The sequence below is a fragment of the Heloderma suspectum genome, chromosome 1 (genome assembly GCF_057233095.1).
Source record: "Heloderma suspectum isolate Gila_16-S chromosome 1, 16-S_ref, whole genome shotgun sequence".
NCBI lineage: Eukaryota > Metazoa > Chordata > Lepidosauria > Squamata > Helodermatidae > Heloderma > Heloderma suspectum.
Genome location: NC_139458.1, coordinates 214,563,530 through 214,587,048, shown reverse-complemented (window position 1 = coordinate 214,587,048; position 23,519 = coordinate 214,563,530). Strand labels below are relative to the sequence as shown.

General features: G+C 43.9%; 1 protein-coding gene across 7 annotated transcripts in view; it reads right to left on the bottom strand.

Annotated features, from left to right (window-relative positions):
* PIKFYVE (phosphoinositide kinase, FYVE-type zinc finger containing) overlaps window positions 1-23,519 on the bottom strand; it is a 103,914-nt gene that overhangs the window by 13,436 nt on the left and 66,959 nt on the right. For all 7 annotated transcript variants that reach the window (XM_084819038.1, XM_084819030.1, XM_084819005.1 and 4 more), the window contains 15 exons: window positions 22,661-22,732; window positions 21,170-21,341; window positions 19,596-19,774; window positions 17,320-17,433; window positions 15,537-15,645; window positions 14,840-14,994; window positions 14,257-14,347; window positions 12,634-12,694; window positions 11,006-11,161; window positions 9,393-9,513; window positions 8,631-8,726; window positions 7,188-7,271; window positions 5,380-5,471; window positions 4,544-4,708; window positions 546-605 (listed from right to left, as the gene is read on the bottom strand). In XM_084819038.1, the coding sequence (XP_084675164.1) occupies window positions 546-605; window positions 4,544-4,708; window positions 5,380-5,471; window positions 7,188-7,271; window positions 8,631-8,726; window positions 9,393-9,513; window positions 11,006-11,161; window positions 12,634-12,694; window positions 14,257-14,347; window positions 14,840-14,994; window positions 15,537-15,645; window positions 17,320-17,433; window positions 19,596-19,774; window positions 21,170-21,341; window positions 22,661-22,732 (1,727 nt within the window). The remainder of the gene's footprint in view (window positions 1-545; window positions 606-4,543; window positions 4,709-5,379; window positions 5,472-7,187; window positions 7,272-8,630; window positions 8,727-9,392; window positions 9,514-11,005; window positions 11,162-12,633; window positions 12,695-14,256; window positions 14,348-14,839; window positions 14,995-15,536; window positions 15,646-17,319; window positions 17,434-19,595; window positions 19,775-21,169; window positions 21,342-22,660; window positions 22,733-23,519) is intronic.

Sequence of the window (23,519 nt, the reverse complement as noted above, 5' to 3'; positions counted from 1 at the left end):
GCTGCGACCTGGAAAGTCCAACCGATAGCTACATCTTTCTCTTGGATACTGGATAGGTCCGTCCAACCCAAGGATACGATAGCAAGTCCTAAGCAAAGTCTATTGCTAAAGTTTGTTTACAGTGTTCTGACTTCAGTGTTCTGACTCGGAGGCCGTAAGAGTAAACAGCACTGATGCAATGAGCAAAGGACATCTTGCAGAGCAACGCTGCTTTCCAAGACAAAAATATGATTGACCCTCTGTCCAAGTAATGTTTTTGGAAATAACCCATCTGATCCCTGTGAAACTCACTTCCATGGACAAATCCAAGTATAATCTGTCATTCTGATTAATAAGGCACTTCGCAAAAGACTGTTCATTCTGCTTTTACATGCACTCATACATACCCCTGTGTCCCCCCAAATAATCATATTTATTTATTTATGATATTTATATACTGCTAGGTATAATAAAATCCCTAATCAGTTCACATATAAATCTTAAACCCACATTTAAAATACAGTATTAAAAACACAACATTAAAAACAATTCCAATTACAACTTACGGAGTTCAACATGTGGATTTCCTAGCTGTTTCTTTTGTGCATCTCCTCCATCTGCTTCATCTGAAAAGGTAAAGAGAAAAGTGGACCAGGGATGCCACCTTTTAAGAGGGCAGGCAGAAAAAATGCTTCCAGTTATTCTTGCTAACAAATATTGTCCCTGTTCTTCTCCGACAAAAAGATCCTCTGACTACTTTCCAAACATTCAATTGTGCAACGGTTGCTAGATGCAGCAAATGTCAACATGAAGAGTGTTAAGAAAAATCAAAGAATAAAGCCAATTTCATCATTTCTACAACTTGCCACTCACAGATTTGCTTCCCCTACATATGATGCCACCAAACAGATGCAAATGTAACTGAGCAGCACATGGGGCCATGCACTAATGCAACAAATAAATCAAGAGCCCCAGTACATTTCAGGATACACAGCCCTCCTTCTGCTAAATACAGCTATGTGAACAAAACATTCTGAATGCTAAAAGGCCGGAGTGGAGCTTTCAGGTGAGCCAGAGGGGACTTCCTGGCATCTCCAGGGAAGGATTTCAAGTAGGACGGCTGGAAAAGACCTCTAGCATGGAGACCCACTGAATAGACAGCACTGAGTTAGACGGATCAAGGAACCAGCACTATAAAGCAGCTTCATATGTAGAAGCTACATATGTCAGAAGCTGAAATTTTCGAGAGATGCTGCTATTTGACGTAGCTACACTTAGCGGAAAGGGTTCCCTGAAAAGGAGCTGTACCACATGGAATATCTGGCTCTTCTCATTACTTCATTGGATCCAACAGTAGCAAAGGTTACCTGCATCACTGCTACAGCTTGTCAACTAGAAACTAAATATGGGAAGTACAAGCACTGAATGAAGTCAATGGTGGCCAAGTCCCATGTTGCTTTTGACATGCAGGCACTACTCAACCCTTTCCAACCAAGAACTCTTCAGGCCTGCCATTTCTTTATAGTAACTCTGCCATAGTTCAGGATACTATGGGAGTGAAAGGCAGCTGCAGTTTCCTTCATCCTGCTCCCCAACATCATCCAGAAGCCCCTGTTTTTGAAAACCCTGACAGCAATGCAGCCACTACTGTTTATCATAACTTTTGGAAGTGAAAATAATCCAGAAGGTAACAGGGAACCCAGCTAGAACACCATCATGTACCACCACCACCACAGGTTCTGGGGAAAGCGATGGGGACAGATGAGGTGTGGTTAAATGAGAAATGTCTTGGCAGAACTGAGGATTTGATTCCCAGAAACTGGGGGATCTAAAGCTGACATCAGTTGCTGATTGGTGTGGAATGATTCAGCATGGAATGGTTGTGTCAAAATTACCTACAATTTTAGAAGTAGGGACATGTCATGATGACATGACAACTTGATTATGGGTACATTGGAGAAGTGTGTATAATTTTAGAACTGCACATATCCTAAAGAAAACCAAAATGCAGAGTTGGGCAAAACCTTTATTAGGAGCGATCAAATGTCACAAAAATGTGCAAGGTTTCAAGTTCTCCAGAACTCTCCATCAGGCTAGGTGATACAAAAAGCAGAGGATGAAGAAGAAACAGGAAAGTCCACCCTGCCTGATGAAGAGTTCTGGAGAACTTGGAACTGTGGATCTGGGGAGTTTCCCCCCCCCCCCCCGCCCGCCCTCATGATCAAGGAACGCTATCTTTGGGTTTCTTATATCCTAAAGAAAGCATTTTCATGGACATGGTCAGTTAATAGGTTTACATATAAACTATATGCATTTTCGAAGCTTAAGGTTTAAATCTAAGCCATATGCAAAACATGTATATACGTACAGTCAGGGCCAGAAACATTGGAACAAGGATAACTGTTTTTGCAGTTGGCCTCTGCATACCACCACAATGAAGTTGAAAGGAAACACACCCAGATGGTAGCGAAGTCAGGACTTTCAGCTGTAATGCAAGGGATCTGACAAAAGTGGGGCACTAACCATTCAGGAAGTACGGCCAGTGGCATACACACACCCCCATCGTTGGTGGCTCATAAGTAATAGAACAAACCAACATCATTTCAATCTTAAGGATCACCTTTAGTACCTGGATGAAAATCCTTTGCAGTCAATGACTGCCTGAAGTCTGGAACCCATGGACATGACCAAATGCTGAGTTTCCTCCCTCGAGATGCTTTGCCAGGCCTTTATTGCAGCTGCCTTCAGCTGCTGCTTGTTTGTGGGTCTTTCTGCCTTCAGTCTTGTCTTCAGTAAGTGAAAAGCATGCTCTATTGGGTTGAGATCAGGTGACTGACTTGGCCGTTGAAGAACATCCCACTTCTTTGCCTTGAGAAACTCTTGGGTAGCTTTTGCTGTATGTTTTGGGTCATTATCCATCTGCAATATGAAGTAGCGTCCTATCAGTTTGGCAGCATTCGGCTGAATCTGAGCAGAAAGTATAGCCCTATACACTTCAGAATTCATCCTGCTGCTTTTATCTGCAGTCAGGTCATCCATAAACACCAGTGACCCGGTTCCATTGGCAGCCATACATTCCCATGCCATAACACTGCCTCCACCATGTTTGACAGATGATGTGGTACGCTTTGGATCATGCTGTTCCTTTCCTTCTCCATACTTTTCTCTTCCCATCATTCTGGTACAAGTTAATCTTGGTTTCATCAGTCCAAAGAATCTTATTCCAGAACTGGGCAGGCTTTTTTAGGTGTTTGCTGGCAAAGGCTAATCTGGCCTGTCTGTTTTTGAGCGTTACCAGTGGTTTGCACGTTGCTGTGAAGCCTCTGTATTTACATTCATAAAGCCGTCTCTTGCCTGTAGATGTTGACAATGACATGCCTACCTCCTCAAGAGCGTTCTTGACCTGGCTAGGTGCTGTGAAAGGGTTCCTCTTCGCCATGAGCAGAATTCTGCGGTCATCCACTTTAGTTGTCTTCCGTGGTCTTCCAGGCCTTTTGCTGTTGCTGAGCTTGCCAGTTAATTCCTTCTTTTTCAGGATGTTCCAAACTGTTGTGTTGGCCACTCCCACTGTTTTTGCTCTCTCTCTGATGGGTTTATTGTGTTTCCTCAGCCTAATGATGGCCTCCTTCACTCGCATGGGCACCTCTCTGGACCTCATGTTGCGGCTTCCAGTGAACAGCTACCAAATGCAAATGTAACACTCAGAACCACCTGCAGGCCTTTTCTCTGCTTGATTGGTCATGGGGCACCCAGGAAACAGGCCACACCTGGCCATGCAGCTGCTTGCCAGCCATTCGTTCCATTACTTACGAGCCACCGACGATGGGTGTGTGTGTATGCCACTGGCTGTCCTTCCCAAGCGGTTAGTGCCCCACTTTTGTCAAACCCCTTGCATTACAGCTGAAAGTCCTGACTTCGCTCCCATCTGGGTGTGTTTCCTTTGAACTTCAATGTGGTGGTGTGCAGAGGCCAACTGCCAAAACAGTTATCCTTGTTCCAATATTTCTGGCCCTGACTGTATGTCCTACAGAAGCTTTTGCTTATGATGCCAATCTGTCATTTCCATATTTTTAACATAAATCTTGTATTCTTTCCCTGCTTAATGAAATGTTTTCCCCATGTAATATCATTTTTCAGAAGATTAAAGAAGTGTGTGCATTTCCTAAATCAGGGATAGGCAACATGTGGCCCGCGGGGCACATATGGCCTCTGCCACCACCACTCTGAAATTCAGGGGTAACCCCTAAAAAATCCATCCATCCATCCACCTATATCTGCAAACAAAATAGCATATGTAGCTGCTGCAGAGTCCCCAAATGGTCAAATACAGTTTGCAAACAAGCTAATTTTGACCCCTTTGGCACTCCATAGCTGCTCTGGATGTCATTTTGTTTTCATTGTATTTTTTTAATCCCTCTCCCGCCGCATTTTCAGCACCCACGGGGGGGGGGGGGAATCCAGGGAGGCAGAAATAGCCCCCAGACCTCCCAAAGTTACCCACCCCTGACCCAACTAAAGCAACGTGGAGGAGGTGCAGAAAGACAGACAGTTAAAAACTGTGTACCTTGTGTCTCTGCTCCTTGGTTCTCTGCCCCTTCTTTCCCTGTCTGCCCAACCTGGTAGTAGGCACTGTCTGCCCCACGTAAGGTTTCCTTTTTCTGAGAAGAGAGGTCAGGACTCCTTCCTCCCGTGCCTCGGAAGAAGGAGAGAACTCCATACGGCTTCTTGGCTATAACCGAAGCAAGGACAAAAAAGACTGGGGCAACTCCGTCATCATTCATTTCATCACCAAGCCAATGATTCCAGCCATGAAAAACTGCCAGCTGTTCTACATTGTCGCAAAAGACTCTGGCTGCTTGGGGGCTCTTAATGGAATTGTTAGGGAAAGATCTTTGTCCTTTAAAGGCACCCCCAGCCACAGGCATAAGGCGAGAGAACAAATATCATATCAACCATATGCCACGTTTGGATTATTATATTTCAGCTTAATAAACTGATATCTGAACAAGCCTTTATCCACACATGTCGATCTACTGCAAATCACCCAGAAATCTACCAGATCAGATCCATCCTCTGCCTACACTTGCTATATACCAATGGATTAATTATTAGGGCAATTAGGGAAAAGTTCTATTACTGTATGAGTGAAGAAAATTACTTCTCCTCAGAAGTAGCTAGCAACAGATGGATTTTTCACATCAATATTACCATGTTTGAATAATGCAAGGTTGGTACTGAATAATTAAAACATGGCTAGTCAAGCCCAAGCTAGAATATACTGAGTTTTGATTTTCCTTGCTTAAACCAACTGCAATCCAGGTCTGCAGCAACACAGTTTGCATCTCAAAATGAAGAAAAACACACCACAGAAGACCAAACACAAACTATTAAAATTCTTACGCTGTTCTGCTTCTGCCATTTGGTTTGATTGCCCCACATTCGTTTCAGGTAGTCGGACAGGACTGCTGTTCTTCGCTCTGTTCTCTGCCAGACTAGAAATCAAACATCACGTTTGGCCCCTGTGTTTTAGAGTCTGCCTGATGCAAATACAACTGCACCAAAGGACCCATTTGTAACAACAGCCAGAATGTCTTCACCAGCCCACCAAGTTCTCCAGCAGGTCCCATCCCACCCTCCACAGATATGGGAGCACTGCCTTTAGAATGTAAGAAGAGTTCTGCTAGATCAGGGCTTGGTCCCATTTTGCCCAGCATAGAGATGTGTAGGCCTGGAAAAAATGCAGAAAAAATGGAGGGAAAACCAGTTTTTCCCCATTTTTTCCTAGGACCATTTTGGTTTTTTCCCAAAAAATCGGAAAAGCTGAACAGCTTTGGATTATTATTTTTTTTAAATTACATTGAAGTATTTATATATTGCTCCCTAGCCTTCACTACCTCCAAAATGATTTCTAAAAACGATGTAATAACACTTTTATAGAAAGACTAGAGATGTAAAATGTGTGGAAATAATGAAGCCATGGGGAAAAACGTTTTTTTAAATCCTCTCTGTAAGATTCCTAGCATAGTTAGTTCTTTCATTCCTTATTACAATTATTGATCTAAAGTAGACTTTACTGACAGACATTTATGCTCAGTTTCCCAACATGTGAGTAGAATCACCATTGTGCATTCTTGACAGTAAATGTGCATTCTGGACAGTTTAGGTTTTGTTCTATAGAATCCTGTGTCTCTGATGCTATAGCAGTCATTTAATGTAGTTCTAATCTATTCAGACAGTAATTACAAATTTGCTAACTGAATTTACTTTTAAAAGTGTTAAAATATAATGATAATTTTATGAGCAAACTAAGTTGTACATAAAATAACTCTAGGAACAGAAAGGCTGCTTTAGGTTCCTACAGCAGCCCTCCCCAACCTGGTGCCCATGGATGGTTTGGACTACAGTGCCCAGCATTTCTGACCACTGGCCATACTGCCTGAGGCCAATGGGAGCTGAAATCCAAAATATCTGGAAGGCACCAGGTTGGGGGAGGCTGTCTTAAAGCAACAAGGTGACTTTAGATCTGTCAAAAGCGCTAAAAAAAAAAAGTATAGTTTATTTTTCAATTTTTCCCCAAATTTCCATTTTTTCCACAGCCTCAAAATTTCTGGGAATTGTACATCTCTACGTCATCTTGTTTCCAAAAGTGGCCAGCAAGCAGCTTTCACAAAGTCTGTAAGGAGGGCACGAAGACAAAAGCCCTGCCTCCTTTGCCCCCAGGCGACTTGTATTCAGAGGTATATTGCCTCTGAATGGAACTGGAGGTTCATTCAGCTAATAAATAACTGCTGATAGACATTATAGAAAGGGTCTCAGGATTTTATATCAAGCTTCATGCAGAGGATTCCCTGGAGAGCCACAGAAGCCATGCTGAACAGATAAGCAGTACACCTGGTTTTTCAAACTATATTCCATTTTATATAATACAACTTCAAGAGGAAATGTTAATAAGAATCTAGACTCCAGGAGACACACTGAAATCCTTAAGCGTGCTCTTTCCAAGCTCAAATTCTTGAAGGCACCTCATCTCCTACCAAAAGATGCAGATGACACCTAGCTACACTGAAGCTGAACATTCTGCCTGGGGACCTTGAAGTACTAACCAAAAAGTGAAGTTGCTGGTAATTCAAAAGACTGTAGGAGGACTTGGGTTGTTCTCATCAGCACTACTCCGAGACACTACTAGCAAATATATATCAGATCGTCACCTGCTGGACTGAAGTCCTTCTTCAACACTGCTCTTCAGAGATGCTTTGGATAATTCATCTAAGGCACTTCTGTATTCCTTGCAACTGAAGAGTAAAGAAATAGATGTTTTACACAAACTGCCCAACAACACCACAGGTCAATTTGTGAGGCCAGCCACCACACAGAGAGACAGAGATGGGCTAAGTCTAGTTTTTGCTGAGGAGGTAACCTTGTGTGCTGAGCTGTAGAATCTCAAACTGCAGGCGAGGACTCGCATGATGGAGCGGTCACCCTTACAAAAACAAAATCTCCACATATAGAACTAGCATGGCAGGGAGAAGGCTAGGTGAGAATACTTCTTGACATGAAGTTTTCAATGTGGAGGTAATGGCTGAAGTGGGGGTGGGGTGAGGAAGAGTATGGAGGAGGATTTAATTATGCAAGCCCCCACCTGAAGGGGAACAGCCCAAACTCAGGCTTACCTCAGTGGATCATGGGAGGCAAGAGCCTAGAGCAGGGGGGAATGAACAAATGAGAGAAAAACCAAAATCCAGGAACAGCGCAGGGAAAGAATCCCTTTGGAAGGCACAAGACCATCACCATTTTGAAGGGGAGGTTCATTTTAAGTTCAGATACACCCACTTTTAAATCAGCATTTTCAAATTTAGTTCAGTATGGGGGAGGTTCAGCTGCTTAATCTCCATTTCCTCTTAGTGAATCTCAAAATGTAAATAAAAACTCTTCAGAACATCCAGCCATCTTTTGCACTCATTTGGAAACAATGGAAAAGCCTCTACGAGCATTACGATGCTAAGGGCCTTATGAGATGTAACAAGCGGCATGTAATGACAATGGTTGGGGTTTTCTTGATACATTGTGTTAGCACACTCTGCTGCTTGGTTTTTTCTTGCTTTGCTGGTCTTCTAAAATATATTTTTATTTGCTGTCATCCGCTTTGGGCACTCTTAGCGGAAAAGTGGAATAACAAACATTTGTAATAAAATAATAACGCCAACCTAGTACCATAGCATTTACACACAGTATTTTCCTGCCTGATCAAGAAGGTTCAAGTTGCTTTTTGCTTCACACAATAAAAGCAACCCCACAAAACGTAGATTAGAATGCCTATTATAAAACAAGCTAACCACCCTTGGCATAATGCCAACCATCAAAAGGTCATTGTGCACTGATGAAAAATGCTCAGCCTTGGGTAGGTATCCAGGGAAAGACCGCCATCAACCTCAGTAGCCAGTAGTCAAAGTGGCTGCTCTTAGTAAAACTTAAAATGAATTAGGATTAAGGGAAGAGAGCAAGTATCTAAAAATGGTTCCAAATTATTCAGCATCTGGTATATCACTCCGAATTGTGCATAAAAGACTCTGAAATAAGCTAGCATTTCTTTTCCTAAACATGGAGGTTAAAAAGAAAAAAGCTGTAAACCAACACAGTAAACCCCTTTATACCTGAGAGCAAAGGCTATGATGGAGCTTGGTTCCTTTTCACAGACAGCAATGGGAACACGTTCGTGCTCATACATTAAGTAATGCTTGTCAGGCTCACTGTATTAGGAACACAAAAAGATTAGGAGACCGTGTAAGATATGGCCAGGAGCAAGCAATTCTGCACAACGGATTTCCTAGCCAAAGGGAATATCTATAGGCAAAACTCGGTAGATTAACGTATTAGTCACATGAAAAAGGAGTTTCACTTTAGGCTTGCCCACTGGCTAGTGTACATGGACAAGGATCCAACATTTTCCTTCTCTCCCTCGCTTCTTGCTGCCGATACCTCACTGAAGCCGGAAGTCTCAAATTGGTGAACTGCCTTTCCAAGAGCGTGACTGTGGCAAATGCCCAAGCACTGCCCCCATCCCTTCCTAAAACTAGTTAGAAGGGCATCACTAAAGGAGTATACTAGGAGGACTTTCAGTTACGGGGGGCAGGGGCAACAGGCAGTTGCGCTCCCCACCCCATATCTATGGCCAGGATTTGTCCCAAGGGCCTTCAGTTGCCTACTTCTACTTTAGACTGCTACTCCATAGGAATGTTCACAAACACCATTTCACACCCCCAAACGATCAGATGTATAAAGATGGTTAGCCTTGTGCCTGGCAACAGGCACTGCAGTCAAGCAGCAAAGTTCAGCCATGTCAACAACAACAAAAAACAAAACATTGTGCACAACAAACTATTTTCCTGCTCCTCAGTAATGAGAATTCTACTTACAAAGGGGACGGGATGGGATTGTAGCTATTTCCAGGTAACAGGTTGGCTAGAATAGCCTTCATGGTGGACTTCTCTTTCACCTGGCTGTCTGTGGACCCCAGCAAATGGCCATCAAATACATCTGGAATTTTTAAAAAAGTCCATCTCTTAATATGTCAAGCATCCGTCAAGCATCAGAGCCCCAGGATGTGCTTAAAATGCTCACTCTTGGGAAGTTACAGAAATCATCTCTTCTCCCTCTTATATTGATAGTCTCAAGGACAACGTATTAATTAATCATGATGGACAAGTTATCCCATCACCTCTGGCAAAATGAAGGTAGTGAGAGTACGATGAACGTTATCAGTCAAGATGCGAAGAATGGAAAAGTGAGCCCTGACTCTTTTACGGTCTTGTGCACATGTTCCACAAACAAAATATTCATGGCTCAGCCTTTTTATAGTTCTGAGAGAAGGCACAGAAATATGAAACACGAACACCGCAAAAGGCCAGAGTCTGCATGGTCTAAGCAGCGATATCCAACCACAAATGGAAGCCTAACGTTAGAACAGATCTCTTGTTTATCAAAATCCCTTCATGGCAAAGTTCTGAAGAGCTCTGGATTTCTACTAGATCTGCTCCACACTTTAAACAGAAAAGTCAGTAGCGATGCAAAGTTCAGTTAGAAGCTTCCTCAGTAGTAGCAGTAGTAACCACAACAAAAACAACAACTTAGAGTTCAAAGTGCTTTACAACAGCCCTGAAAGACAACACAGTATTATTACCCCCCATATTACAGATGTGGGCTAAGAGAGGGCAGCTTGCCCAAGATCACCTATCGAATTCAATAGAAAACGGTTTATGACTATTGTTTTTAATAATATAAACCAAAGGCAGAAAAAGCATTAATAAGTGCACAGAAAGGGCATGTCAAATTTGCTCAAACAGCCAAGCCAGTGTGCAGCTCTTGCTTTGCATTCAGAGGATCCCAGGTTCAATCCCTGGTATCTCCAGGTAGGGCTAGAAAAAAAACCTGCCTGAAACCCTGGAGAGCCTCTGCTGCCAGTCAGTGTCAACAATACTGGGCTAGATGGGCCCATGGTCTGACTCAGTACAAGGCAGCTTCCTATGTTCCTACGCTCCTGTTCCCTCTACAGCTTTCTCTAGTAAGGATGTTGCAGTATTTAACTTTTCTCATTCCACTACAGTTAATTCATTGGCTCCTCTATCTGTTTTCACTTTATATCTATTTTGGCCGACTTATGCCAAATTATATCTGATCATAATTACATTCTAATTACCCATTTCTGAAAGCTATCATTAAGCTAAGGTTAAAAATAGAACTAGACATCCAGGGCCATTATACAGCCCACTATGTCAAGCATCCTTATTTTCCCTTTCAAATCTTGTAAAAGCCCATCCTAAATTCACCTTAAAATATGCACTCTTTCCTGGTTTCTCCAAGTTCAACAATCTTTCAACAAAACTGTTCAACTTTGCAGAGCACTACCCAGGCATATACTAGAGGAATGAACTGCCGGCTATCGTGGAGAAAATTCATTTAGTGGGTGCGATGTGCTTCAGCAAGCAACAGGAGGGAAGCAAAACAAAAGGCAACAGACCACCGAGGATACCTTCAGAGCTGCTAGCTGTGTCTGGTTCAGCGAGCGCATTGGCAAAGGAGGTGCCCCCAGTCAGCTGGTCGGACACAACTTCAGGAGGGGTGGGCAGCTGGAGAAGAGAGGAGCTTGTGGAGCTCTGGCTTGATAAAGTGGTCAGAAAACGATCCTCTGTTGAGTGGAAATATACACACAGGAAATTAGTTATGGCGGACCTGCGTAGTACAAGCAAAATATTCCAAAACATTCTGTATTTGTCACAAGAATGATTTAGCACAGCTTGAGAAAGGTATATAAGGGCGCAATGCTATGCATGTTTAGACAGAAAAAACCCTGCAACTCTATGCTGGCTGGGGGATGCTGGGAGTTGTAGGACTTTTTTTCTGTGTAAACCTGCATAGGATTGTGCCCTAATGGATTCTGGAACATGCAGACTCTGGAACACTTATATTGCCACTCAGCCATATGAAGAAACAGCCTTTAGATCTATCTTTTCCATCAAACTTTCCAAATATTTTAGTTTACGTAAAAGCTAACATTAATATGTATGCAAACCAAGGTGTAATTTAAGAAAAGGGACCGGAAAAGAATAAGAAAAATCAATGTTAAAAGAGGGGTGGGGAGTAGGGAGAGAAAATGAAGTTCATATCATAGCTGACAGCAGCAAGAGCATTTCATATCCTGTGAGAAGATACTGAAATCAAAACAGTATCAGCCAAGATCGAGACTTAGGCATAAGTCTGTTGGTGTTGTTTTCTTTACTGCCGACTTCATGCATGACCAAAACTCTAGTTGCATTTTCATTTGATTGGACTACCTATGCAAATGAAGAAAGACTGACTTCTATTTTAAAAAACAGATTCGGAAAGTGATGTTGCGGAAAGTGCAAAATGGATGATTCAACAGCTTAGCACAACTCGTGACCAAGGTGATTACAGCACCAAGCTGTGAGTAGCCTAGCTGGTGCTTGGCAGCCTAACCTCCTCCATTTTGCAGTCCCAGGTGGGCAGGACAAGCAAGGGCTTGTCAAGCCCTTGGTGGGGGCCCCATTCATGGCTAGTGGGCTGCAGAGGCCTTGATGGGTTACACACTGGGCAGGCACGACTTAAGAAAGTCCTTGAACCTATTACTCAATTCAAGGCAACACTCACATTAGGGTGGAAAAGGTAGGGGAGCCCTTAAGGAAACTTGTATGCCCCCACACCTGACCACCACTACCAATTTTAGCCCTTTCAACTAGTACTCCTTAGGCATCCCCCTCACTTTGTTCCTACACGGCACTATGGAAATTATACAGAGAGAGGGCAAATCCTATTACATGGGGAAAATTAGTGTGGCATTTAATGAGCCCATAGCAACAACATTCGACTGTACTAAAATGGGGAAATTAAGCCTTATGTTCTCCTGAACCTTGATTTTTGAAGCCTGTCACCAAAGGATATCCCATTTCTATGCGAGGCATGTGCCTTCCCCTCTCTTAACCGCAGACATATTGGCCTCAGTGACAAAACAGCGGGGGGAAAGCTACTGAACTTAAGAGGCAACTATTTCAGAATGGGAAACTACAATCCTACAAAGGCACTCAGATGCAGATATAACAGTTAATGTGAAAAGTTCAGCCTCCTTAGAGAATGCACACATACCTTTCTCGCCATTTTGTAGTGCTGGAGAAACATTGCGAGGAGATGCATCCATTGAGCTAATCTGCAGAATAAAAGGCAACATGGGTTTCCTGTTCCAGTTTGTTTTTGCATTTCCTTCTTTTCACCTTAATGACCATGAATTCATTTTAGACAGTATTGCTACCAAAAAAACTACCTTCCCCATCAAAGCCAAAAATAATGCTGGTTTGCCCTGCTTCCATAACGTGGAGGTTTATTCCAAATTAGTGAAGCCTAACCCCGACTGAACAACAACAACCCCAAAAGTGACTTAATGCATTTGTACGGTTAAACAGGCATTGCACTTTAGGACTGCACTCCTACATTCACTTACTCAGAAGCAAAGTCTCATTGAATTCACCCAACAGTAAACATGCTTAGCATTGAGCTGTAAAAATCAGAAGACTAGAGAATCCTTTGACCCTTTTAGTAAAATCTGTATGTTTTAACACAGCCATTCACAGATGGGTCTTTGGTTACGTATGCTTGGATGCAAGCTCCAGATTGTCCGTCCAATGTGCAACCAAGCCAAGCCATTTTATTTGCATCATACAGCAAGCCGGCCATTCAGCAGCTGCACGCTGGGGTCAGTGGAGGTTGGCGCTCTGATTTTAGTGGGGCTGTGCATTCATTCCAGGTTTCAGCCAGAACCAGCCAGAACTCTACAGGAGCTATCCACAGTGCTGAACCCTATCCCCAAAATGGGTTCACCACCTTGGATAGCTTCTTCAGAGTTCTGGCTGGAAGCCACAATGGACTCACGGCCCCACCGAAGTCGGAGCCACCAGCCTCCACTGGCTGGGACGCAATTCGACCAACTTCTAGACTGTGCCTTGTTTTAGGAGCTCTGCCATCAAAGCTTCCCTGCGCCACATTTTGCCCAAGAGGTATTACAAGCGCCCAAGGGAAGTGGTAGGAGATGGAGCATGAGCGCACAGTGCGCACACAATCTGATCTCCTCCAAGAGGGAAGAGGATGTGTATGGCCCCTCACTGGAGGCACGCATCGTTCCAATGCAGGAACAGGACATGCCTGCCACTGCATGGGGCAACTCCTAAAACCAAAGGAAGAGAGGTGAGACCCTTCTCTGGAACACCTGAATCAGCTCTCCTTGCAAGAAGTGTGGTTCGTCACCCCTGCCATGCATCCCCACTGCGTGAATGAAGCAGTGTAGCTCCTTGTGGTGCCAATTCAAACCTTCGAAGTCAAAGGCACATACAGTATATGGATTTGCACCAGCAAGGCCCATGTATGCTGTACTGCAAGTCACCCTTGACATTCAAGAGAACTACAGAAGTCGCTGGTAGGCATCCAGGTGCTTGCAAAACGCCTCCGCACGGATGCTGTGCGGTTCTGTGAATCCCAGCCATAGTCTGGACTTGCTCTGCCAGTGTATGTGCCCAGGAATCAGTGGAACAGGTTGTCTTCTGTGCTTGCCTCATCATGACAAAAGTCACGCTGGCATTACACGGGTCTTTCTCAGAAGCTGCAAGAAATTACGCCAGCGCCAATATTTAAGTTAAGAATATTTCATTAGCAATGGGAAGGCCAATGAGGAAGAACGGCAGTTTTTAATTCATCATTACAAACAACGTAACTCATTACCTTGCTCTCTTCGCCTTGCCTCAGTCTCCCAGGGCTGGGTGGTACCGAGGGACGTTTCCTCCCTTTCTCTTGTTGGAAGAGGTCTTGTAACCTACAACAGGGTTCATGTTACTATTCCGACACATCTACAGGCCTCAAAAATCAGACCAGCAATGGAACCAGCAGCTTTTCACCTTGTGTTTTCCAGTATACAAACCATTTAGAAGGCACATATAGAGCCAAGCAAGCCTATTTTTTCACAACTCATTTGGACGCATTTATTAAGCTTTCGATCCCGTTGCCTCAAGAGGGCTCCAGTCAGCTGACAACACCATCTAAATATGTCAAATATCTCATAAATTCACACTTTGGTACACCAGCCACCAGAGTCTATTTAGACCATGTTTACAACGAAATCCAATACTTCTGTAAAATTGCCCATGACTGGGGGGGAAAACAAATACGTGGTAGAGAAAGCATAACCACACCACAAAATTTTACTTTGCAACCAGCCAGGATGATCCAAAAGGAATGGGGGCAGGGGGAGGAACAAGGAAGGCTCACAGCCATGGGAACACCAGAATTAAGGCCGCCACCCTCTCACCTGTTATTCCAGGCTTGCAGCATCTCACAAAGACTTTGCTTTTTGGCCATCAGAGATTCTGCGACTGAGTGCAGCTGCTGGGGAGTGTCAAGTGATGAAGAAAGCATCCTTGCTTGGATTTTCTCTATCCAGTTTCGAAACTCTACTTCCTCCATCTGCCAAAGGAGACAGACAACATTGTGGTGGCTCTTCTTGGGCAAAGGCCTACTCCTGCCTTGCTTAGAACATTTTTCTAGAGCTCTGCCTTCCCAGCTGGCGATCAAACACAAGTCAGGTATCTATAGCCTATTGCACAACAGGTAGCTGTGAGCCCTCACAGGAGTAATATTGAGTAGGCAAAAGCCACGTTTTAAACAGCAGGGTAAGAGTTGCTGTCATTGAAGCTAAATACTTCAGTTTTAACCACTCATGCCTCTGCCCTGACTGCTCTTTAGCCTTTGAAGTAGAACTTGCACTGATGTCTGTTCCAAAATAATATTATCACTGCTGCTCTCATTTTCTTTAGCCTCTTGTAAGCTGCATCCTGGATCTCCTGGCCATGATGCGAGAACTGGAAGCCTCCTACACTGAGCAGTCATTCCAACTCTATTAACATTACATGTACTGCAGCATGCTTTCTCCAGTGTATGCATCAAAGAGAGAACACGGGTTACTGGATGGATTAAAAATAAAGTAAATAAATGACCAATCAACCAACCTCCTTTTGGGCAAAAAGATCCTCCATCTTCTCCTCCCTGGTTTTGCTAAAGGTATCCGTTTTCAGAGAGGTGAGGCGCTCATCAACAGCAATATATACCTGAGAGACCCTGCAGAAACAAAGGCCAAATTCTGATCCAGAATGCTTGGACTGGAACCAGACACCATTCAGGTGGATTACACAAAGCGAAAAGAACATTCAACACAACTACCACAATAAATGGATCTGTGTCTGTCTGTCACTACCACCACTCCAAGACCTTGAAACCTAGACAACTGAAACTTGGCATGCCTACTAAGGAGACCCTAGGGGTGTGCACTTCAGGATTATTTTGTTTTTAAAACACATTAATTAATTCTAATTAATTTAAATGTGGTCACGTGGCTGAAGCCTGCAGTAACATCTTGAGCCACTAGGGGCAGACTTCCCTAACCAGCACACAGCTTTGCAGTCCATACAGTTTGAAGCCAGGGGAGATTGGACAGCTGAGGCACAGAGTTATATGCCTGCTTCCTCCACAATGCTGTGGGGCAGCCCCCTGCAGGGGAATGGAGTAGGAAGACCTCTCCCGCAGGGTGCTCTAGAGTGCACCATGGCACTGCCCATGCCTAGGGGTGCCAATGGGCATGGTGTCACTCAGACAAGGCAAGCACAATGTGTCCAGCTCTCTGACAGGCTACTGTGAGTTTGTTGACAGCTTTCACTGTATCAACGTAAAGGCTATCCCTAGCCACATGAAGCTGAGTCTGCTTGCTAGTGTAAAATACATTAAAATAGTCATAAAATCGAAAATGCTGATTTTCCATCAACTGAATTTAAATATATTCAGTACAAACTGGATAGGATGATACAGCCTAAAAGCAGCAAAGTAAAAGAAGCTAGGTTTGCCACTGACCACAGTGACCTATTGGAATTTCAAGAAAACATTCAGCGGTTGTGCAGTTCCCAACTGCAAAAAAGCTCCAGTAAAGATTATAAATGAGGAACCATCAAGACCTTTTGATTATTTTGTTCCCCAAGCATGAGACAGTAATCAAGCTGAACCTGGTGTTCTACCGCTCATTTGCTAGAATGAGCGTGGGTTTCATTCAGCTTTTTTGCTGCAACAGAAAGCATCTTACTGACCTGGACATAAAATCATACCAAGATTCTCCTTTTTAAAACCATACGCTAAATCTCACAGAAAACTTGCAAAAACAGCCCAGGCAGCACCAAATAAAAGTACGAAGATCTTAGTCTATAGAACTTGTATTTAAAATTCGTATTCTGCTGTTTTGGCTTCCTGATAGACGTTTGCATGGGGGCACCCTGCCCTTACCTTCAACCCTTCAGCAGACAGAGCATGTCTTTCAGAACAGAGGTCAGAGTAATTTGGATTTGTTCTGCTCTCTGCTGCTTACAACTACTTGTTTACGTGGCTCTTTCGCAGCTGAGGGCTGGGAACACAAGGATTATATTTAGGACTGTGGGTATGTCACAAGTCTGTGGGAGTGAACTTGAGCACACTCCGGGAGAGAGCGGAGGACAGGAAGTCCTGGCGTGCTATGGTCCATGGGGTCACGAAGAGTCGGACACGACTGAACGACTGAACAACAACCACCAAAATTCAGTTCTGGATCATGTCAGTGTTCATTTAAGGGGGGTGGGGAGAGAAAAAGAGCAAAGAGGGGGCAGGTTCCGAATATGATATATGACAATGCGGTAAATCTCAAAACAAACCAACAAGTAGCTCAACAAGATTTCCACTGGGTGGGGAGAGAGAGAGAGAGACACTCTGACTTACTTTTGAGAAAAGTCCTTCAGGTCTTGAAGCATGGTAACCTTTAGAGGCACCTGACGTTTTATGTAGATCTTGGGATGTGGGACGCATACCTCCAGCAAACGTATAGGAGAATAACTAAGAAGAGAAGACCGCACATCTTTGAAATGTAACACCCCTAATTCTCACACCATGGCCCAATTCATACAACATGCTAAATCATGGTAAGGAAGTGTAACCATGGTTCATTCATAATACCCGAATAAACTATGGTTTGTGACTGACCAGAAAAATAGAATTGTAAGAACATAAAAACAAAAGATGGTTCAAGGAGGATTGGGAAAAATTGTTTCTGCTAACGATGGATGTGCATGACAACTGAATTGACAAGTTATAGTTACAGCTGTCAAACCACCTCTAGAGCCTGCTGCACCATGGAGATGGGAGTGAACTCATGAACCTGAGAAGACAGAAAACAAGCAGGGAAGCATCGCTATGGTGTAGTGGTTAAAGCAACAATCTAGAAGTGGGAAGAGCCATGTTCCAATCCCCACTCAGCCATGAATCTCACTTGGAGATGTTCAGCCAGTCGCTACCTCTCAGCCTAACTTACCTCACAGGGTGGCTGTGAGGATAAAATGGATAGGGGGAACCATGTATGCCACCTTGAGCTCCTTGAAGGAAAGGCAGGATATAAAACGTAACAAATTAATAAGAAATAAGCAAACCATAGTTTGGCTATTGTACTTTTGGAAGTTAAAGCTACAGACTAGTGCAGGGGTGGGGAACCTTTGAGGGGCTGGATTCTCCTCCAACCACTCCTGCGGGCTGGATGACACCAGGGGCTGGGCCCCACTCCCTGATGTCATCAAGTCCCTGGCCTAAATAGCGGTTGGAGCTCCTCCAGTCAGCGTCTCTGATGAAAAGCTGCTTCACTCTGTGTGGGCTTTTCCTGAGTACAGAAAGCCTGGGAAGAATGAATTTGGCTCCCCAACTGAGGCGCCAGCTGGAAGAACGCTCCTCCAGCCCACGCCTGGCCAGGGAGCTGTCTAGGGAAAACCCGTGCGGAGTGAAGCCCACATAAGGGAGGAGGAAGCGGACTCAGCTCGTGGCTCAAGAAGCCAGCTGACTCCCAACTCACAATATTGCTCCTCCCTTCACCTTCCCCACGCAGGGAGGGCAAAGAAGGAGCAAAGTCTGTCGGGGGCCTGGTCTAGTGAGATGCTTGAAATAAGCCCATTGTGCTCTCGGTCATTGCTGTTGTGGAGACAGACAATCTCCAAACATTTCACACTTGGCTGAGCTGTACTGGGGCTGCAATTCGATCACTGACAGAAAAGCATATTTAACAAAGTACTACCAAGAAATCCAAGCCAATCTGGTCATACAAGAGGCCACACCCCACACACTAGACCCAGCAGCCTGGTATTCTAAGATCATATTCAGAGCATGATCCAGCATGGTCTGAAACAGCAGGCCACTGCCCTTTCATTCACACGACATATAGAGCCAGTTTGGATGTAATGCTAAAGCCATAGTTTACCATAATGGGAATGAGCCTGGTTAAGCCTTGGGCACAATTGCTCCCCTCTCCCTCTTCTGGAATGGGGCACAATGAGATTGGAAGCATTCAATCTAGCCAGTTTTTCTGTACATCCAAACAGGGCCAGACCATAGTTAGCTTTAGCTACGGTTTAGAATTATATCTGAACAGGGCCATACTAAAAGAAGAAAGAAGTGCCTACTATAGTCCAACATGGGGAAATACTCGGGTATTTTGGAGGTAGTTTGAAGCTTACGTTTCACTCAGTATATAGAGGGGAAAATATAGAGGAGGTTTGGGTAGCTTAAAAATTAGTTTGTGTACTAGACTAAAAACTGGAGCAGTGTAAAGTATTTGATTGAATGGACGTTTCAGGCTTAAACATTTAAGAATAATTTTGCTTTGGGTAATTAAGATGTAGAATTGTAAACATCTCATTATAAGATCTTGCAGACCTACTAAAAGAAAATAATTACAGCCTGAAGGTTTTGTGATAATGTACTCTACGCATCCAAACTAAAATTGGGTGTATGATGGTTTCCTTTAATTTTTCATACTACGTTTAGCCCATGTTCACTGTACTGGAATAATTCTATATAAAATATGATTGACTATGATATTCATTTGTTTTATTTTTTGATACTACTAAGAATGTGTTTTTAAAAAATTCAGTACAACATACAAAATTAAACAGGCTGCCTCTCTCTTGATTTTTCAGTGAGAACTTACTTAGGCAGAAAGGCCTCTGGATTCTTACCTGAAAGATGCCACCATCTGATTGTAAGAAAAATACTGATGGTAGTCATGATGTATGGAGTGGCCACACGGCTCGGCATTGGCCCTTCGGGTGTACTGGTGCCCGTAAAAACGGAGTTCAAGGTATTTGGCAAAGGACATAGACCATGAATCGTTGGAAAGCGGAACAACTGGTGTCACCTGGAGAAATTAAAGTGATTTTCCATGACGCTCACAAAAATCCACTCAAACCAAATATCTTACCTAACTTGATCTCATGCTTCAGTAATTCTTGGGTGCGGCTAGGGGCCCCAAGGGTGCATATGCCTAGCTTTAAGTTATATCGGTAGGAGTCAACAAGACATCAAGATCAGCATGTTCCCAGGTCACTGGGACAGAGGTAGCCAACGGCTGACTTGGTATTCTGAGTCTGGCTTTATAGAAATGTCACCCTTTAAAAACTCACATAGCCACTCTGTATAACGACCTGTCCTCTCACCTGTGTGGGAGCATGACTAGAATATTGGTATGATGCAGCCTGATCATCATACCATATCAACTGACTGCAAACTCTGTACCTCAGAGAGCTGGCATAGCAACCTTCCCCAACCTGGGGCCCTCCAGATGTTTCGGACTTCAACTCCCATCAGTCCCAGACAGCATGTCCAAGGGTCAGGCATGCTGGGAGTTGTAGTCCAAAACATCTGGAGGGCACCAGGCTGGGAAAGGGTTAAGAGCAAAAAACTCTTGAGGCAGGAAGCTCCTAGTTCAAATCTCACCTCTACGCATAAACTGACTGGACAGCCATAGGGAAGCCACTATTGCTTAGCCTCAGTCACTTATATGGGAATAATAAAACTGTCCTCCTTTACAGGCTGTTTTAAAGACTGAGATTGTATGTGATGGGATTAGAATTCAAAAAGACTGTTATATGAGTGCAGAGTACTATCACCATTATCCTCAGGGTGACGCATTTCATTTTAGGGCCAGAGGAGCGTATTTTTCTATGATACTGCAAAAAGGGTTTCATGTGGTGTTTTATGAAACGTAAAAGGTCTTCAACATTGCCAATGAAGTGGTATTCAAAAGGTAGCTTTGTTTTTAGAAAGAGTTGTCTAAATACATGATGAGTGAATAAGGATGCTGCCCCAGCACTTTAGGAAGTTTACCTTCGTTTAATATATGTTTGCCCTTCACAAATTAAAGTTGAATTAAACATAGGAACTCCATATAGAGATGTCCTAGAGAAGCCTTCCCCAACATCACCCCACCAGATGTGTTTGACTACAACTCCCATAATACCCACCCAGCAGATTAGGGCTGTATCCAATGTTGGTCTAACGTACGTCCCATCCATTTCAATAAGTCTACTCTACTCTAAGTAGAACTATCATGGGATACAAAGCCCAGGTTGGGGTAGGCTACGTTTGTATCCAATCTTGTGCATTCAGAATGGATTCTACCTCCCTATCACCCACAATTCTGTTTTCTGCCTCTGCTTGCATATTGCTAGCAGCCACCTGCACTCAAGGCCTACTCATGGTCCAACAGCTTTAAGTACTGGCTCTAAAGCCCCAAACTGGGAACTCTCCTTACCTGCTTGCACATTCTGCACCAGGAGTAGGTCAGAATTGTGTGCTGATAGCCAGGCACTGGGGAATCCAGTTCCTTCAAGATGATCTGTACACAGCCTTGCCCGTGGACAAAGCGACGGACGTGGTGCACCATAGGCGTTTCGCAGAACATACTTGGGCACTGGTAGGAAGGCCTTTGAAGAGCAAAGGATAACTTTATTTCTGGATAATCATCTTCAGTCTGATGCTGAAGATGCATTCTTCATGCATTCTTCCTTATTTTATTCTACGCTGTTCCTTTTTTGTAAGGAAGTCAATACTTTATCTTAATATTACTGTAGTGCATTAGTTGTATCTAAAGAATGCAAAAACTGTGTCATGTCTGCCCGTTCCTTGTCTTCATTACTGCAGCCTCCTCCTTGCTTCCTCTCTTGCGTACTACAACCAGCCCTCTCCAAGTAGATAAGAGCACCTCTGATAAACTTACCTCTCTTCCCCCACCTCCCACACTCTATTGCCATGATTTCAGTGTTTCTATGCCATTCCATGGCATCTGAAGCAGCTTACAAGAAAGCTCAAGATCTACAACTCACAATACAATCACAACTGCTCTACAACAAGCAGCGATAAAAACAGCCATCTAAAAATTCCATAGTTAAGAGAATGCAGAGATTTAAAAAAACAAGCAGACATAGATTATATGGGATCTGCCTATTGGTACATCTATCCCAGTATCCTCTGTTCCAGAGGTAGGGAACCCACCTCAGCCCGAGGGCTGAATTCAATTTTGGAACAGCTCGGGGGGGGGAGCATGTCCCAGTGGTGGGTGGAGCCAAATGCAAAGGGGCATGGCCAAAAGTACAAAACATATCACTGTCTTGTAGCTTCAAGCTCTAACTCCAAGTCATTATGCCTTAGGAGGGGCATTTCAACCTTTTAGAATGGGGGAAAACTACGTAAAAGCTGGGAAACTGCCAAGCAACTGGTGGTTAGGAGGAAAGGGGTGGGGCTATTGGAAGAGGGCGTGGCCATCTGGGGAACCCTGGAGGGCCAGACTGAGACCCCAGGAGGGCAGGATTTGGCCCCCTGGCCTGCGGTTCCCCACCCCTGGTCTACTCGGACTGACAACTGTTCTCCAAGGGCTTGGGTCTTCCTCTACTCTGCTACCCTAGATCTTTACAACTGGAGATGTCAGAGACTGAACCTTGGACCTTCTGCATATAAAGCAAGTGGTCTGCCACTAAGCTATGCACCCTCCCAGCACCTGAATGAGAAACTACTGGGAATCCCATGGCACGTCACTCCAGGAGGAGCTTTCTAAAAGAAGGAGTGGGAGCACCATAATAAAACCCAGAAAAATGCTTCCCAGAAAAACAAACCACTGTTGCATCAAAATTAACTACAGTACTGGATCAGATATACAATATGGTTGGAACCGTACATAGGTAGCCCGCAGAAGTACAATGTATTTTTCAACAGGGCTTGAAAATCTAAGGAAGGCAAAAATTCTCACCTGAAACAATACCTTTCTAGAAACACACCCAACGTGAGGTCATTCTTTCCATAAAACTCCATTATCACCATCCTGAAGTAATTGAGCACAAGACAATTATCTTTTGAGTAGTTGTGGGACATATTCCTAAAACACCCAGGAAGCCCTGTACTTGCTAGCGATGGCCACACACTCTGTGAAAGCCATTGAAACTATGGACAGAGTTTGAACTTGCTGCCCATTTATTAAACTATTATATTTCTATAGTACCTACAAATATGCTGAGCTGTTTTCCCTGGTTTGTCTCCAATACAGTGGGGACACAGTGTGTCTATCCCATTCTTCTTTACAATGAGTAAGGACAGATGGAAGCTGCAGCATTTGAGAAAACGCTACCCAGATATGAGGGCACAAGTAATACATTGCATTTGAAAGCTTCCATACTGGATGTTCCACCAAGAACAGCATCAGACATAACACTGAATTACCACTGGTGCAGAGCAAACCCTTGCAGCAACAGGAGTACTTCCAAGGGATGTGCAAGTTATAAGCTAGTCCAAGTGCTAATGTGTGTGTCATCAGGGCTGGGCAGCCTACAGACTTGTGTGATCTGCTTTGGGTTTTCCCTAGAATCCTGAGGTCTATCAACGGCATCCAGGGGCAAAATAGTAGCAGCAAAGGGGTGGGGAATGGGGGAACGCACATAATTAAGGAATAAGGGTTCCTCTGAGCACACGCTCAGCCCAGGAATGCGTTTTCAGTACCAGAACTGAGCTCACCATCCTGTTGCACAAAACACCACTCCTGGTTTTCTCCCGAAGCATTCTTCTACCTCAGCAGTCCATTTTAGAATGAGGGGGAATGCCTGTGCTGTTGTGGC